Genomic DNA, 19,399 nt, shown 5'->3' on the forward strand with positions numbered 1-19,399 from the left:
TGTGAGGATATTTAAAGGTTAAATACATGCTTTTAGAAGCACAATGTTAATTCCTATTATTTAAACCAGATAATTCCAGATAATATAATTTTGACACACAAATCCAAATATATCACCAACTGGAAAATTAAAACTGCTAAATCTGCTCAATGAATTCCTAATTTTTGAAATCACTATTTTGCCCCAGGACTTTAATTGGAAGTATATGTAACTTCTGACTTCTCCATTTACTATGCTAAATAAAATTATTTCATTAAAAAAAAAACCCTGTATATCATAACTTTTCTTTTGAATAAGTATCTTGGGAAGACAACTAGAAACTTAATTTTTTTAAAAAAGGTACCTCAAAATACACAACATGCTAATGCTATTAGAAATCTGGATCCAATTTACCTGAAGCAGAGCCATGAGTTGAGGTCATACTTTTGACCTTGGAGTCTGAGAGTCGAGAGATACTGTTAGCTCTAATTCTAGGAGAAAATTTATCTGATGGTACTAATCTGGCTCCACTTCTAATGATGGCTTCTGCGGTCCTCGAAGAGGCACTACTTCTAGAAATTGTTGCTTCAGAGTCACTACGAGCTGACAGTGAGCCAAGTCGTGTTCTACGAGGCTGAGCCAATAAATCAATCCGAGAGATGTTGCGCCTTCCTGTGGGAGGTTTTGATGTAGAACTTGTTGTGGATACTTCAGAAGCAACAGAAGCTTTGTCGGCATCGGCAAGTTCACTGTCTGAAGCTTCACCAAGTCGTGCTCTGCGCAAAAGGGAAGTCCTGGTAGGTCGTGGCCTTGGAAGAGTGGTGGATTTACTGGATGAACCAGGTACTACAGGAGAAGTCTTAGATTTCATTCCTTTACTTCCTTCCAGTTTGGAATGTACATGCTCATCAGCTGAGGTAAGTGGAGTCCGAGCATGAGGTTTACAAGAGTAAGTTTCTTGATCAGATGACATGATATCAGAGATAGCAGAATGAGGTACACTGGAGGTTTGGTCATCATCTGTTAAGTCCACTGAAGGCTGTCTTATTCTCCCACTAGATTGAACAAATTTCCGACCATCTGCTCTTGAACCCACATCTGTGGAACGACTTTTTGTTTTCTTTTCCATTTTTTCCCTAGCACCCGAAGATGATGCTTTTGTAACATCTTTGGAAGGAGAACCTGTGGAACACCTATCTTTATAGAGGCTAGTGAAACTCTTTCGCTTTTGGGTAGACTTTCTCTCAGTTTCTCCAGTAACCAGACTGATTGTACTAGCTGTATCTACATCAGATTCTGGTGAGATCGAGTTGTCTCTGTTATAACTGGGAGTATCTGGTCCTTCATCAGTTTTATTATCTTCACGGAGTTTGGCTTCCAGAAAAGCCATTACCGCTTCTGTGTCTTTTAGAATAAGGGTTGTGTCCATACTAGAGTCAGGATCCAAACACTCACTTCTTTCCCGTATCCTGCTTGCAGATGCTAACGCTAACGAAGAAGGAGCAGAAGTATTCTGTTTATTTATATGGGGGATAAGTTCTATGGGTATGTTTGAGCTGGGCTTTTCTATAGTGAAGCTCCCTTGTCGCACTAATGACTTGGAGGATTCCTTCCTGTCTCCTCCCTTGGGAGTTTTCAGAAGTTCCTCGGCTTTTCTTCTCTTGCTCTCACTTTGTGCCGTTCTTTCTCCTTTGCTTGTAGAATGTCCTGACGTTTTTTCTGGAGGTTGTGATTCTTGTTTAAAAGATTCTTGCCTACATTTATCTGCCTGACCTGCAACAGTTTTGGAAGACAATTTAGTAGGTGTCCACTGAGCCTCCTCCCTTTGTTCTTGCTGTTGAAGTTTTGCCAATGTTTGCTTTACCAAAGAAGCTTCCTTATCAGTTTCATTTTTCTCCTTGCCAGGAGCAGAGCTACCCAAGTGAAGCAGGGATTTATCTCCACCAGTTTTGAGAGTCTCTCCATTGACTGCCCTGTTCATTTTACTCAAAGGTCTGTCAGTATCTTGTTTATCTTTCTGGTATACCTGTGTAGGTGTTTCTTTCTCCTGAAGTTCTGTGTCCTGTTTTTCTCCTATCTCTGACCTCTGTGTTATAACCTTTGCTCTGGGGCTCTCAAGACACTTTTCTTCATTTGGAAGCTGGGGAAGAGTTCGTCTCCTTCTCTCTCCCTGGCTAGCCAAGGAAGTTGCAGAGCCAGTACTTCTCACTGTCATGCCAGACTCACTGATCTCTGTCTCTATAAAATAAAAAACACAAAGAAGCAACTAATTAAGACAAAAAATAAAAATAAAAGCAGCAGGAGTATCATACAGTTGTCTGTCAGTGTCCATAAAGACTGGTTCCAGACCCCTTCTTCTCCCAGGATACCAAATTCCAAGGACGCTTGAGTACCCTATAGAAAGTGATGTGGTATTTGTATATAACCTACTCACACCCTCCCATATACTTTAAACCATGTCTAGATTACTTCTAATAGCTAATACAATGTAAAAACTATGTAAATAGTTGTTATACTGTATTGCTTAGTGAATAAGCAAAAAAAAAAAAAAAAAGTCTGTACATGTTCAGCAGAGATGCAATCACTCCTTTTTCCCCTCTCAAATATTTTCAATCCTCAGTTGAATTCACAGATGCAAAACCCACTATTACAAAACCTATGCATACAGAGGGCCCGCAATATTACATTAGACTTTGAGATGTAAGTTAAAAATGACTTAAGTATAAAAAACAAATGAGCCAACATTGTGGCTAAGTAGTTTAAAAAGTAAGTACAATTTCAACCTGTACAAATAAGCAATTCCTAGAGGAGTTAGGAAGGACAATTGCAAGAGATAAAAAGAAGAGTCATCTGATCTTTCATATGTTTTCTATGTACTGACTAAATAATACATATTTGTGGCATACAACATGACATTTTGATAGATGTATGCCATTATGCAATGGCTCAGTCAAGCTAATTAACGTATCTATTACCTCATATACTTACCTTTTTTGAGAACATTTAAGATCTACTTTCAGCTATTTCAAATATACAATGCATTGTTATTAACTATAGTCGTAATGGTATACAAGGGTCATTCTGATCTTAAACCTAAATATATTGCTATTCTTTCCTCTTAATGCATTTTATAGAAGGAAAGTTCACGGTGTTCATTCTCACTTTTGTAACTTTCCACCCTTGAGGTTTGCTCAAAAAACCAGAATCTAACAATTACAGATTTATACAGAGAATGTCTAATAAACATTGTTTATTCTCTATATTTTCAATTACATAGTAGAGAAGAACAACACACTTAGTTTTTAAAAAGCATTACTATCCACTTGAAAGAATGACAATTTTGGATTTCTTAAGTAAAATTAAAAATACAGAACTTTAACAAGATTTTAAAAATAATCTATAGCTGATTAAAAGAATTTTTAAAATTATAAAATAGCAGACTTTTCATAGTTAGAACATGGCAAACTTTTATAAATTGAGGGATTTTAAAATTATAGTCTTCTGGCTATTAAGCCCACATATGGAAACACACAATCCCTTTCTTTTTTGTCAAGTAAGTAGAAGCCAATAAGAAAATACATATTTTGATTTTTCCACAAGAGAATTTAAGAACATTTAAGAATTTTCCTGACTGTTAAAAATGAAAAGTATTTCTGAGAAAATGGAAACATCTTTTTAGGGAAATGTAAATTAACACATAGAGCTTCCTAATCTTTTAGGGATAAATGGAGAAAAGATAATAGATATAGCTTCTGTGGGTCTATTTTTCCTCTTTATAATTTAAAAAGTTTAGCTTTTAAATATCATATCAATACAATGGTTATGATGGAGGAAAATACTTACTGAACTGATATTTAACTTTCATTTAGTCATTAATCATGTTATATCTTATTTTGTTTCTTCTTTCATATGCCTTATCTCCTTAGTGCTAACTGAAACATCTAAAATGTAATGCTCTTTTACCCTTTTGTATTTTTCTAGTATTTCTCATACTGCCCCGCTCCTAATATATATTCAATATGTTTAACAAAAATATTTTAGGATTTAAGTGGGTTTACCAGCTTATTTAAATAAATTCATTTAGAATATGATAAAACAGAAACTATGAAAGCTAAGTGGTCTATTATTTTTTATAACAAGGGTAGAATTCTGCTTTTCTCAGATAATACTAAATGACTTTATAATAGATTCTTTGGTAAATTTATCTAGCCTTCTGTCTGGTTTGTTTCCTAAACATAATTTATATGAACCAAATTATTTTCTTCCCGCCAAAGAATTTCTGGTAATACTGTCAATTACTTCTAGATTCTAACATAAATAAATGATGTAGCTTTTCTAGTACAATGCTATGTAGCTTCCTCAAATACTTCTAATATTTGAGGAAGTTATAAAATTCTTAAAACAGATTTTTGAGGTGCCACAAGCCTGAGACAAAACAAATTTCCATTTTCAACAAGAACAAAATTAAGATAACAGATAAAAGCCAGCTACAAAATCTCACTGAGGGTCTTTTTGTTTTTAACTGTAAATGAGTATTTATTTCTCAACTTGGGTAAGTTTTTAAATTTTTTATTGTAAGTTGACAATTTATAATTATAGATGTTTATTGTGTACCAGATGATGACTGTAAGTACAATGTGAAATAATTAAATCAAGCTAGTTAGCATATTCATCACCTCAAACGGTTAACATTTGTTGTGGTAGGTACATCTAAAATTTACTCTGAGCGGTTTTGGAGTGTACAATACTATATTATTAACTATATTCACCATGCTGTGCAAAAGATCTCGGGGGGAAAAAAAAAGTTTCTTCCTCCTTACTCAGATTTTGTACCTTTTGACCATCATCTCTTCATCCCCCTTTCAGGGGCTTATTTTTAATTAGGAAACTAATGAACAAATAATGAAATCCTTGGAGGCATATGATTTCATTTTGTCTAAAAAGCCTTTATATTTCTGTTCATGTAAATATAAAAGGTAATAAAAATCAGACTACATAGATTTGTAAGATTATTCCTTTTCATTAAAAGTATGACATAAAGAAGGCACTCAACATCTGTTTTACGAATAAAATTGTTTAGACTTATCTTCACCTTATTTTTAACTTTTAATTTACATGTCTGAAATATATATATGCTTCATCTATATATGTAATATATATATACACATATATATGCTTCATTTACAAATTATTTCCTTATCTTCAGTTAAGATTATACTTTAATGATAGCTACGTTGGTCAAAATCAGCATATCAGAAAGAGTAGGAAGAATTTTCATTTAAAAGTAAAAACACAACATTTAAAATCATTCTTATTTTCAACAGCAGAAATTTACAACTAAAAGGAAAAGTGCCTTGGAATGAACTATTAAATCCAAGCTGGTGTCTGTCAGTCTGTCTGTCCTTAGGAAGTCCTGACTTAGGAAGTCCACAAAGTTTCTTTAAAAACTTTTATCACTCTGAATTTTTCCCCTGCTTAAAATCCCTCAAAATATAAAATGTCTAATAAAAACTAGCTTTTTATTTATTAAAAAATTCATATATCAGCATGAGAGTATGTGAATATGTTTATTAAGGTTTAACTTACTTTTTACTGGATAGATTTGGCTTGTCTTTTATAATAACAACTGATATATGATTCACAAAAAGGCAGAGAAGGTAAGAGTAAGAGAGAGAGAGAGAAATGGAGAAGGAGAAGAAAAAAGGGAAAAAGAATGAAAGGGAGAAAGAGAAGGAATACCATTCTCTAAAGGAAGAGGTGCGGAAAAATCCATTATCCTTTCTTCTTGATCATGCCTTGTATGATTAGCAGCCAAACTAGCCCACTGTGAAACCCAGCGTTTGCTTCCCGATGAAGACGTGCCTTCCTAAAGGAGGAGAAAAATAAGAAAATAATGCAGCCTGGTCATATTGGAGTCTCATGAATGAGAACTTCATTTAGTCACATTGACTTGTCATACAAACTCATAAATAAACCTCACCTTGCTATATCGATTATTAAATTTTTTCTTACATAAAATAAAAATTCTCTAGAAAATACAGATTTTCTCTGAAAACAAAAAACAAAAAACTTAGTCACTAAAAATGACATCTCTCAATGAAAATCCAAGACAAGCCAAGGCTACATATGAAAACCATAATGACAAGCAGGGAGTGGAAAGCTATGACAAAAACTTTATTTTGAACTAGTCAAAACAAAGATTTTATTAAAAGTGTCAGATTTGGGCCGGGCGCAGTGGCTCATGCCTTTAATTCCAGCACTTTGGGAGGCAGAGGTGGGTGGATCACAAGGTTAATTTTAACATTAATAAACAAACACGGGTCTATTTACCTGTATGTACCTGTATACTTCATACAGATGTAACATTTTATTTATATTTATTTACACCTTTAGATTTCCTTCGATTTGTATTTTATATTAATTTATATTTGTATATTACAAATTAGCTCATTCCTGAGACAGTGTAGCATAATGAGTCAGAGAACGAAAGCTTCCATTGAATGCTAGCTCTTATTATCTGAATAAATAATAATACTTCTTAGTTGTTTTTTTTTTTTTTACATTTCTTTTTGACACATCAATGTGGCATGAATTTTTAGTATCATGTCTGATAAAGGTAAAAAACATTTGTTAAGTGCATAAATCTCAGGCAATCTCAGGCAAGTACTATGCTGAATGCTTTACATACTTCATAAAATTCTCTACTAATAGATTTTATCAAAAATGCCATTTGTGTAGATGAGAAAACAGAAGATAAGAGAGAAGTGACTGATTCAAAAGCTCTGAGCTTAAAATGGCAGCTGAGTGAGGCCTTTCTAGCTCTACTACACATACTGACTCTGTAACTATCTTAACCAAGCAATCCTTAATTAATTTCATATTTTTCTAATTATATCCTGGGCTGTACTGTATTTACACTTACTGCGGTATATAAATCGTATCTATCAGAAGTACCCAGGTACATGTTTCTTGGTATGATATACAGGAAACATATACTTCCAAGGCAATACAAGCAGCATATGTTTCTTATCTCATAATGCCGGTCAGAACAATGAGCATATAGCTCATTAACTGTTTATTGAAAGGTAATATTTTCCTCATCAACAAAAGAATATTTTTAAAACCTAATAAAAACTAAAGTTTAATCACTGAAAAATTGCTTTAGGCTTTCCTTAGAAAATAAATTTGTAATAAGTTAGTTTTTCAAAGCATTTTAGAAGGAGATACACTGAATTGCTTAAAATAATGTCATTTACAGATGATATGAATTCAGGCCAGGTGTAGTGGTTCACTCTTGTAATCCCAGCACTTTGGGAGGCTGAGGCGGGTGGATCATTTGAGGTCAGGAGTTCGAAATCAGCCTGGCTAACATGGTGAAATCCCGTCTCTATTGAAAATAAAAAATTAGCAGGGCATGGTGCTAGCTACTTGGGAGGCTGTAATCCTAGCTACTTGGGAGGCTGAGGCAGGAGAATCACTTGATCCAGGAGGCAGAGGTTGCAGTGAGCTGAGATTGTGACACTGTACTCTAACCTGGGCAACAAAGCGAAACTCCGTCTCAGCAGGGGTGGGGCGGGGGGCGGGGATACTTTATACTTTATTCGTGTAAATAGGTACACAGAAGAGATGTATACCTCCAAGTGGTGAAATCCAGATGCAGTCAGTGGTTTTCTTTCTTCCATTACTGCAGCAGCAGAACTGAGAGCCCAATCTTTTATCAGATCTTTATGTTTTTCATTGATAACAGGCCTATTATAATCCTGATTGTCATCTACTCCAAACACCTAGAGGGAAAAATTATTTTATAAATGAAAGTGAAATGTCTGAGCAAAAGATAAAATGTAATTAATGTCAGAGGCAAATATATATGTGTGTGTGTGTGTGTGTGTGTGTGTGTGTGTGTGTGTGTTTGTGTGTATGTATTCTGAATTAATTTTAACAGTTAATTTCAAAACTAAGAAAAACTTGAATGACAGTAACAGCCAATTATGACAGCTGGAAAGGAAAGTAGGCAGTCAGAGCTTATGTGAAAGTAACTATCCTTTTTTAACATTTAGCAAATGTCTTGTTTGATTAAAAAAAGAAATATTCAAGACATATTTTATTTGTTAAAAGATTTAACAGTCCGGGTGCAGCGGCACACACCTATAATCCCAGCACTTTGGGAGGCTGCGGCTGAGGCAGGCAGATCACTTGAGGCCAGGAGTTTCAGACTAGTCTGGCCAACACGGTGAAACCTCGTCTCTACTAAAAATACAAAAATTAGCTGAGCGTGGTGCTGCGCACCTGCAGTCCCAGATACTTGGAAGGTTGAGGCAAGAAAATAGCTTGAACCCAGGAGGCGGGTTACAGTGAGCTGAGATTGTGCCACTGAACTCCAGCCTGGGCAACACAGTGAGACCCTGTTTCAAAAAAAAAAAAGGATTTAGTAACGTTAAACACTACAATAATGCAAAGAGTTACAAAAAAATACTATCTCTTCAGTTTGTTTTCAGCTTGTTTCTTTGCTCTATTATTTTTGTGATACCTGTTGAAAAACTCTAAACTCTATCTGTTCCTTCCCAAGCAAATGTTTAACATTCACATATCTGTGTTAAACTCATACACATCATTTTCTAAGATGCCATTTTATTGTATAATTGTGACATATTGGATAGCATAATTCTCAAACTGTATTTGCCCAACAACCACTTAAAAACCTTTGTTTGAAATACAAGCTCTAGGTCTATTTAGTCAGATTAACTGTTTCAAAAAGCAAGTTGTCAATGTTCAACACTTTTGAAAAGTTCTGAATACAAAGACAAAAACAATGGTGTGCTTGTTTTGTTTAATGGGCAGGACCCAAGTTTTACTCATTTCCTGGCAAATAACAGGCCCTGGATGTTGCAGAATGATTAGAAAAGTTTTAGGTGTATAAATTTTAACATTCTATTCTGCTATTAAGTCTCTACTTTGTTCCCAATTTTTATTCTTTATAGTTATTGTTTGCGGCTCTGATTATTACAATCTAGAAAAATATCATGTCTTTGAATGAGCAATTTGCAGATAGGATCTTCAGAATATAACCAGAGAGCCTTCATTTACTACAAGGGAAAACTACCTCAGGCTAAACTGTTTTCTAGATATTAAGTTTCAATGGTCTTATAGTACAGCTATACGGTAAGTTCTAATGTTCACATTTAGTGAAACAGATATTGTACTTTCTCATTCACCAAAACTTGAAAATTTTACCACTAGATGGCCTTATTACTTCATATTTAATTCTAACATTATAGTTGTCTATGATTTAATTTTTTCTTGAACTTCCACAATAAATTATCTTTGCTTCAAGGGCAAATTATATTGTTAATTTTAAATCAAGTGTGAATTTTAAAACATGGAAGCAAAGTGTACAGAAGGGAAAAAACAAAAACGGCTTCATTTTACTTAATATTAGAATTAAGTTTAACAGCAGTGAAAAAAACAGAGTATTACCGGTGTCCTCTACCTTTGGCTCCCATTCGTAAAGAAAGCAAATTCTAGCTATTCAAGTTAATTGTGTCCGTCTTTAAAAAAATTAATAATTCCTAACTCAAATCATTAAACTCTAATGTTACTGAAGTTGATTCCCTTATTTTATAATTACTAAGGAAACTCTAACTCAAGTTTGAAAGTAAAAATAACCCCATGAACTTGCATTTTTGCATCTCTTTGACATGTAATTTAGACATTACCTTAAGTGATTTTCTGATTTATTAATATTTAATTTTTATCCACATTAAAAACTTGATTTCCACAAACATCTAAGCATGAACGAGCAGTTTCAAATAAAATCTCATGAACCTCTCTAAATCACTTCTGACACCACTTTGAAATGACAACAAAACACACACCAAGAACTAATCCTGTGAGGAGGGGGAGCTGAAGTTAGACAAAAAATACTTGGATGACATCTGACAGATTCCTTTTAAAGCATTAGAGACAGCTATACATACATTAAGTAAATAACAATTATTTCTTCTCCAAACCAGTGGTAGGGCCTGACCTATTACAGTATAGAAAGAGAAGCCTTCCAATTTCGTATCTGTTTTGAGAGCGTTTTGAAAAATTAATGATAGCAATGACTACCAGTCCAGATTGAAAACCATGTCTACTCGTTTCTATGTCAAAGCAGAAAAACACCCAATTGCGACAACTTTTGTATGAAAATGAAAATACAAAGTTTATACTGTCTATATACTTAAAGCTACTGTACTTTTCATACTTCTAACGGTACCTACAATCTGACAGAAGAGCTAATAACTGTACAGAACTTGAGAGCTCCTCAAAATCAAGACCCAATATGCTAGGTTTTTTCACCTTTCATTCTAGATTCTGTTCAGTTACTAACTATAGTTGGTTGCTCACCAGTCACCTCACCTACTGGAAGGCTCAAAGGTATTTCAAATGTGAGCTCTAGGCTCATGATTCTCTTCCCTTCCTCACACTGATCCGCTCTCAGTCAAAATCCCAAATATGACATAGTACAAAAGCCAGGTCTCTCACTCAGCGAGGAGCTTCTGCAGGCTAGAAGTCCACAGTGGGGAAGGAGACAAGACACCTCATTTTTATACTTCCTCTCTAATAGAAGCTGCACCCCAAGTTCACCAGTCAGTTTCTAATTCTTCCAGAGTAGGAACAAAGGAAGGTGAAATTGGACAGGAATAGAAAATGTCTTTGTGAACTCGCACTTGCACGCAGAGCTGTCTGGGCCCAGCAGATGTTTAAAGACAACTCATTTGTACTGGGGGTGGGAAGTGGCTTTCACATGTTCTCTCCTACAGTTCCCTTTATCCAAGTAGATCCACCCCTATTTGTGGAGTGGGCGGTGACCCCTCCCCTGTGGTCTCTAGGCTTGAGGTAAGAAGCAGTACCTCCCTCCCTATCCCACTCCAACGATCATGAAACAATCTTTTCTTCTGAATACATACAGGTGATATTTGGTATTTCACTTTGGGATTTCACATCCAAAGCTCAGTGGAGCTTTGTACTGTAAACAATTTTAACAACCTGTTACTGGGGAATGGCACTTACTATCCACAGGCTACTTGTCTAACCACTATAGGGGATTATGTATGCTTTTGAGGAGCTCAGGTCTCATAAAGGAGCTTAAAACACGAACAGAATGTCAGCTGAAGGAACCATGCAGGACCGTTCTGTAGTTAAAACCAAATATCTGTAAGAAACAAACTCTATTTTTAACTTTTAGTTTTAAAAGAGACTAAACATTCTCCAGATAACGAAGTAGTACAATACAAACCAAATCTATGAAAAGTTTGGATTTTTTTTCACTAGCATATTATGATCATAGCCATTATTATTTAAAAGCTCAGTCTCTGCTAAGAAAGTCCACGGTGTCCAATTCTGAAACCAGAATGGTAAGGATGAAGGATACAAGGTCAACTTTTGTGCGGATAAACATCCCATCTATTCAATGTTTGTAGAGAGGTCAAAATTTATATTTAGTAACATCAGATACAGGAAGCCTGCTGATTGTGACAGAAAGTAGAGACCATTGTGAAGGAAGAGAAGGGCCATGGGGTGAGATGCAGGCATAAAAATATAGTAATGCAATGTAGAGCAAAATGATAATTCAATAGCAATATGCTAATTTATTAGTTTAAAAAAATCTCAATCAGTTGGAATTCAGAATTCTTCCCACAGAAATGAGAAATATAATGGCAGATTAAATAACTAACTTCTACAATCTTAAAGTAACAACTGAAAAATAGTATTGTATTAGTATATCAATCACATGAAGGTGGCCAAGTAAAAATGTACTTAAGTTTCAACCTCAGATAACCAGAACATTTCTCTCCTCAATGAGCAAAGACTTCTTGGGTAAGGAAAGCAGGGTCTCTGTTAGATCAAATCAATAGCAGAGATTCCCATGGCCCATGAAAACAATTTGACACAAAATTACTTTAAGAATTATGCAGAATTCTAGCCACTAGTGTCAAGGAACTAAATCAGGATGATTTAAGAGCAGAATTTATTTTTGTAATTTTCCATGAAAATCTAACTTTACTTTTAAAAAGAAAAATCCCTTAAAATTCAATGGAATACATTATTCTGAATATTTAGTACTGCCATTTTTATCACATATTTTTAATCAACTTTTAAAAGTCAGACAAAATTATTAGAAGAGCTCAGAAAGAGGGTTAGGAGAGACATTTTATAATTTATTCTGTTACACAAATAAAGATATGTACATGCACATTCATAGCAGTGTTAATTTCAACAGCCAAAGGAACAAACACCACAAACCATCCGTGGATGGTTTACGAAAACAATGAGGTATTTATTCAGCCATACAAAGGAATGCAGTACTGAAAGACGTTGCAACAGGGATGAACCTTGAAAACATTATTTCAAGTGAAAGTTGCTGGTCACAAAAGGCCACATATGGTATGATTCCATTTCGATAAAATGTCCGGAATAAGCAAATCCGTGGAGAGAAAAAGCAGATTAGTGGCTGCCAAGAGGCTGAGGGAGGAAGGAATGGGTAATGGCTGCTTAATGGATCTAAGATCTTGTTTTGGAGTGATGGAAATGCCCTGAAATTAAGATAGAGCTGATGGTGGCACAACATGGTGAATGTACTAAAAGCCACCTGAATTATACATTTTAAGTGGCTAAAAGAGTCCATTTTATATTATGTGAATTTTACCTCATACTTTCTTTAAATGGGACTCAATCTTCTTCCTTTGCTCCTCCTCCTGGTGAAAACATGCTCTTATATCTTTGTCTTCCCTCTTAACCTACCTTGTGTTCTTGATTCTCCCCATTCCTTACAAGTCTTACATCCGTAATCTCTTCCCTTCCATTACTTCCTACATCTTTCTCTATTCATTCCTTCATCTCTCCAAATTACACTCGGATCGCATCTCATCCCTCTATAATTAAAATGTCCAATTTCTCTACTCCTTATGGTACCTTTCCTTGTCATGCATTCCCTCTTATAGTCCCTATATTCTGGCTATTCATCAATAACCATATTCCCCTTTCCTTGCAGAGCAGATTTTCCAGCTGGAAGCTGTCAGGTAGGTATTGCTAGGAACTCAAAGGTAAGTCCAGTCTATTTATCAAGGCATCTCTCCTGAAATTTATACATTTCTTTTTCTTCTGAGACTATCTATCTGTCTATCTTTGCAGCTTTCATGTTTAATATTACAAAGCTAAGCTTATGATACATACAATGTTTTAAACTATATATTTTAACAAGTTATTTTGGAATCAGGATATAAACTAGTTTCAGTACACAAAAATGTAGAAAAATTTCTTTGTGGGGGCCTGGCTGGATTTCATCAATCTGTAAATTCATTGAAATAAATTAGCCAATATACAATGAATCATATACAAATACTAACAAATGAAAAAGCATGTCACAAATTTTTCTAATTCATTCATTCAAAAGATATTTATTGAATATCTATTACATGCCAGGCACCGCTCCAGACACAAGAGATACAGATGTGAACAAGACAAATAACATCGTCTTAGAGTGGACAAACAAAGTAAACCAGATGGAAGTGAGTTCTATAAAGAAAACAGAACCTGGTAATCTGATGGAGACACAAAAGAAGTGAATGACGGAGCTACTTTAAACAGAGTGGTCAGTAAAAGCCACTTCAAAGTGAATTATGAGATGAATACAGAGTTTCCCTTACAAGACAAAAAGTTATAGAGATGGATGTTGGTGATGGTTGCACAACATCATAAACGTATTTAATATCTCTAAACTCTGCACTTAAAAACTGCTAAGAAAATTTTGTTATACATATTTCATGTTAAATTTTGTTAAATAAAATTTTGTTATATATATTTTCCACTATTAAAAATATGGAAGGAATTTTTAATAAAATTTTTAAATGAATTTTGAGAAGCTAGGCACGCCAAATACATAAGGAGGAGCGTATTAGATTGAGGGCACAGTAAGTGGAAAGTTCCTCAAAGGGGAAAAGAAATAGAATTTCTTACAACAGTAGAGAAAGAAAATGAGGGCAAACATACTATGTTAGGCTTCTGACTGAATAAAAGGTGAGGGTTCCCTCGTGAAGTTTTGGAAATTAACATAGCAGGAGAAGGTTTCTTATATCTAGGAAGAAGACAGCAGATGTCAAGAAAGGTTGAGGAGAACTTATCAGAGAAACCAAAAGTAAAATTCTCCTGGTACAAATTTATATATATATATATATATATATATATATAAAATTGCTCAGTCAAAAATAAAAATACTAACTCTGCTATCAAAGTCTTCTCCTACTGTCCAATGCTCTTATTTGATCTCCTACTTGAGTTCCCATGCACATCTACTTTTATGTTTGAGTGGGCTTTGGATAGAGTGGGCTTTGGATGGACTGCCTTCCTCTGACTTCTGTGTAGCAATGTCTACATAGATTTTGATTCTGGTTTATCATTGTTTCCCTGGCTCTTACTTGGATCTCATCTTCAATCTTGCTGTGACTTTCAGGGTTTGGAGTATTTCCCCAGGATCCAGGTTCTCAGCACTAACTTCCTTGAGCTCTTTGACTCACTGCTGTAAATGTTCATCCCGTGTTTCTAGTTTTGTTATATGTCTCCTGGCTCTAGATTCTTCCCTACCAACTGTTGCCTATAGAACCAGCAGTGACCAGGCCCTAGGAGGGAAGAAAAGACGCTAATAAGAGACCTTTGCGGGGAAGATATATTGACACAATGAACAAGAATCAAAACTCAGGACAAGAAAAGTATCTGGCATAGTTGGTCTAAGATACGGAATTTATGAGGAGAAATATTTAAAAAGATAGCTCCTCAAGCCCTCCACAATGATCAATATTTTTTCGTGTTTCTTTAATGTTCAGCTTTCTGTTCTTATCACAAGTTTCTCCTATTTACCTTAAGATGCTAGGAAGTAACCCCGACAAGGTCTTCCTCTTGCCTCAGTGGTTCTCTCTTTTGTTGAAAGAGTAGAGAGAACAAACTGGTACTGTGATGGAACAGTGGTTATCAGAGAGCCCAAGGGAGAGAGGGCTGGGAGAGATTATCACTATTATGAAAGATAAATGCCTTTGGCAGTCAACAGCACTTTCTTATAGTGTATTTCCATGTAAAGTTAGATGTAAAACTTCAGAGGTCTTTATAAATACCAGGTACTTGCGAAGTAGCTGGGATTACAGGCATCTACCACAATGCAGGGCTATTTTTTTGTGGTTTTGGTAGAAACAGGATTTCACCATCTCAGCCACACTGGTCTTGAACCCCTGACCTCATGATGCACCCACCTCAGCCTCCCAAAGTGCTGGGGTTACAGGTGTGAGCCACCATGCCCAGCCGGGTAGCTCAATATCTTTTATCTACTTACTACCAGTACAGAAAAAGCAGGATACAGCAGTTTAGCTTGGTCATCTCTTTAAAGAAATCCCAGTTTAATGTTATGCACTTTCCCCAAGATGCAAACACATGGTTTGCTCATCTTCTTTAGACCAAGCATTACAATGCATTTTGGAGAAAAACTGAAAAGGCATTCTGTGCTCATCATAGTTAACACTAGTGTATCATGTGATACTACTGCTTACTGGCTTCTCTTCCCTCTGCTTTTGATTCCAAGATGCTACACATTCTCCTGATTTTCCCTGATTCCATTGCCCGACAATGCTGGTGTTGCTGAGATTTTCATACTTTATTTCCTCTCACCCTATACATTTTCTCTGGTTGATCTCATCTCTTATTTTGTATTCAATTACTGCTATGGTTTGGAGGTGGTTTGTCCCTGCCAAAACTCATGTGGAAGTTTAACTGCCAGTGAAATAGTGTTGGGAGGGGAGGCCTACTGGGAGGTGTTTGGGTCAAAAAGGCAGATCTCTCACGAATACATGAATGCTGTCTTGTGAGTTCTTGTTCTCATGGGAATGGCTTAGTCCCCTTTATAATAGACTGTTAAAAAGTGGGGCTGCCCCTCTTGTTTTGCCTTTTTGAGTATGTCCACTTCTCCTATGACTTTCTCTACTATGTTCTGACCAGCATGTAGCCCTTCACATAAGCCAGGCATATGCAGAGCTATGCTCTTGAATTTCCCAGCCTGCAGAATTGTGAGCTAAATAAACCTCTTTTCTTTATAAACTACCCAGTCTCAGGTATAACAACACAAAACCTACTAAGATGGCTACCCTCTATTGTCTAGTAATTCCCAGATCTGTATTTTTAGCCCAGACCTCTTACCTAAGACCTACACATTAACTGATTGACTGCTGGACATGACAGCAGCTTTTAAACTGCCCTCTGTGTATCTCGCATTTTGATTGTTCAATCCACACTTCACACTTCTGACAGTGACTTGACCATGTTATTGCTCTACTTAAATGCTGTCAATAATTCCCCCACTGCCTTCAGCATTAGACCTAAAGTTCTTAGCATGATATGCAAAGAACTTCAATACTGAGTCCAATCTCAACTCCTCAAAAGTAACTGGTCCTCTAAGCAAGTCATGTGTGGTCCTGTGCTTTTGAATAGGCTGTTCCACATTTCTGGAAAACTCTACCTAGCATGCCTGTTATGGGATTAATTACATGTTTCATGACTAGCTCAGCTGGCAGTATTAAGGACATTTTATATGCTGGTACTAGGTTCCTACAGTCATGAAGTTTACACTTGTTTGTGTCTCTCTCCAGTGGGAGTGGGGAGGCAATTGAATAAACAATGAACTAGTGAAGTAGTAATAAAGCTTATGATTATAATGAAACAAATTGATGACAGTGACTACTTTTTTTTAAACTGGATGACCAAAGATTTCTCTGAGGAAGGAATGTCCTCTGAGGAAGACCTGAGATCTCCTCTTGGAAGCTAGTGGTAGCTTTCCTCCAAAAACTTTATTTTTAAAGTCTTGGTTTTCATCTGCGTATTTTTATTCCAATACACAGTTATTTATTGAGAGAAAGAACTCAGTCTGTTCATTATGAATCACCCTCTTCTAAACACAAAGACTGGCACACAGTTAATGCTGAATTGAAGTTGCTAAATAAATGAATCAATGAAATAGAACACCTCTCAAATGATGAAGTGAAAAAGAGTTAGACCACATGAACGTATCCAGGACCAAAGAACATTTAAATTCAGACAAGTAACAGCTGATGGCCCCAAGTTCCATCCTATACACCCAAACTTCAAAATGGAGAAACCAGATGACAACATTCAGCCAAGCAACTTGATAATGATGCCTGTAACTACTCCTATCCTCCAAAAATGCTTTTTATGCCTTCCTTCTGGCTGTTGGTCTTCGTTTTCTTCATACTCACAGGTTACTTCACCTTACTCAGACATATGATGCCTGGTTCCATGCTTTTGTTTCCTCAGAGCTGGACTTGAATTAGCCAAAATTTGGCTTTAAGCTTTATTTGGATTCAAGCTAATGGAATCTCAGCTCTTTTTCTTTGGCAGTCACAAGATAATGTAGTGTGCCTTGTTCTCCCCAGCAATATGGTCTCGGCTTCATTTTCTGGTTTATACAAACTAAGAATGACTTTGAATTATGTACCTAGTCACATACTACCGTTATTCCTTTAAATAACTCCTGTTCTAAAGTCTTGGGTTTGTCTATCCATAGTGTGACCATATAATTTGCTATCAAAATGGACTCTGAGAATAAAAAAATGCTGCTTATGATAATTATAGGCAACAGGTATAAACCAGGTTTTGTGGCCACCCTCTCTATCCAGAAGTTTCCCGAAGAGTTTCATCTGCTACAATGACTTCTTTCTTGGCTTTCTGCAGTCCTGGTCAAGCTAGCCCCTCACGCTGTCACTTTCACTTGGTTTTACATTTGACCCTTTCAGTGCTGAAAGAATATTCTGGGATTTGCCAATACTTTATATAGAGATTCAAATGTGGAAACTCCTAATAACAGTAATAATAAGGTAGCATTTATAAAACAATATAAGATAGGTATTGTGATAAGCCTTTTATATGTTTTATTGAAGTCTTTTTATAATCTAGTGTTCCCTCCTCTGTTTCAGAGATAAAACAAACTGAGGCTTAAAGGGGTACCCAAGGGCACACACTAGTACATGCAAAGTTTATATTTCATCCCAGACCTGTCTGCTTACAAGTGTCCATGTTCTTAAACTGTAACATATATATATATATATATATATATATATATATATATATATATATATATATAATCCTTCACTGCAAAATAATCTTTTAATGGGAAAACATCAATCACTATGCTCGGTCATTAAGAAACATTAGATGTTTCTTAAACACTATACTTTTCTTATTAACAACTATAATATTGCTCACATAACACCTATTTCCTAGACAATGGATCTCCAAAAGTTTGGAGTTGTGCAGCCCAATGGTAAACTTTAAGCATGTACTCGATAAATGTATGTTTAGATATTATACAGCGTAGTAAGAGATTTTATACACTACAGAATACACTACAAAATAAAAATTAAAATAGAAAAATAAAAGTAAATGTAAGTTCTAACATCTTTCCTGCATCCCAAAGGGTTATTTTGTCTTGCCCTCCTCCCTGAGAAGCCATTCCAGAAACTCATCATCTAAATAAGTGCATCTCAGATGTTACCGTGCACATTAGTTAACTGGAGAGCTTGTTTCTAATGTAGATTCTGACTTGGTATATATGGAATGGGCCCGAGAAGCTGCATTTCTAACAAGCTTCCAAGCAATATTTATGCTGGTAACCCACACAGCGCATTTGAGTAACAGTAATTCAAACAAAAGATTAATGCTTAGCCAAACTGATACTGCTATTTTGCAAGAAGTAAATAAATATAAGGCTGGTGCAAAACCTAAATAAATATTAGGCTGTTTTGCAACAACTTGATAGCTAATTCTAAAGTCAGCCTTTCATTACCATTTGCAAAACTGAGAAAAATTACTTTTTAACCATGCAACAATCCTTATACACACCCGCCAATAATATCAAAGAATATACTTGAAATGTAGATAACCATCAAAACTGGGCATATACTTGTCTAAACTAGTGAGCTAAATCATAAACAACTGATTTGTTTTCACATACTTCTATCACCAATGACAGCAGGGAATAGAAATTAGAAAAAATAAGGACAAAGAACAAAGCTAAAACATGTATTATCATCTGCTCCCAACATGAAATCAGTAGGCAGGAAATCTGTGGTTAACTATTTTTGGCTAATATGTACATTTATGTTAATAGAGGTATACAGCAATGTTTGTTGGTTGTTTCTTTTTATTTTTAAATAAATGCAAAGTAAGAATTTCCAAAGTATTCTATTTTTAAAACCTATCTTTAACTTACACAAATTTAAAAGGTCCAAACCTTTTAAACGTACAGGGTTCTATGTATGAAACTCAGGCAAATTCAGAGTATCAGCACAAAGCATGTAGGTCTTACTGTTAGTCCTGCAGTTCCCTA

At 35.5% G+C, this 19,399-nt stretch overlaps 1 protein-coding gene across 10 annotated transcripts in view; it reads right to left on the bottom strand.

The window, feature by feature from the left end:
- CEP170 (centrosomal protein 170) overlaps window positions 1-19,399 on the bottom strand; it is a 126,716-nt gene that overhangs the window by 39,332 nt on the left and 67,985 nt on the right. For all 10 annotated transcript variants that reach the window (XM_074385405.1, XM_074385408.1, XM_074385407.1 and 7 more), the window contains 3 exons: window positions 7,614-7,763; window positions 5,719-5,845; window positions 394-2,217 (listed from right to left, as the gene is read on the bottom strand). In XM_074385405.1, coding sequence (XP_074241506.1) covers window positions 394-2,217; window positions 5,719-5,845; window positions 7,614-7,763 — 2,101 coding nt within the window. The remainder of the gene's footprint in view (window positions 1-393; window positions 2,218-5,718; window positions 5,846-7,613; window positions 7,764-19,399) is intronic.

Source organism: Saimiri boliviensis, chromosome 14 (assembly GCF_048565385.1).
Source record: "Saimiri boliviensis isolate mSaiBol1 chromosome 14, mSaiBol1.pri, whole genome shotgun sequence".
Lineage (NCBI taxonomy): Eukaryota > Metazoa > Chordata > Mammalia > Primates > Cebidae > Saimiri > Saimiri boliviensis.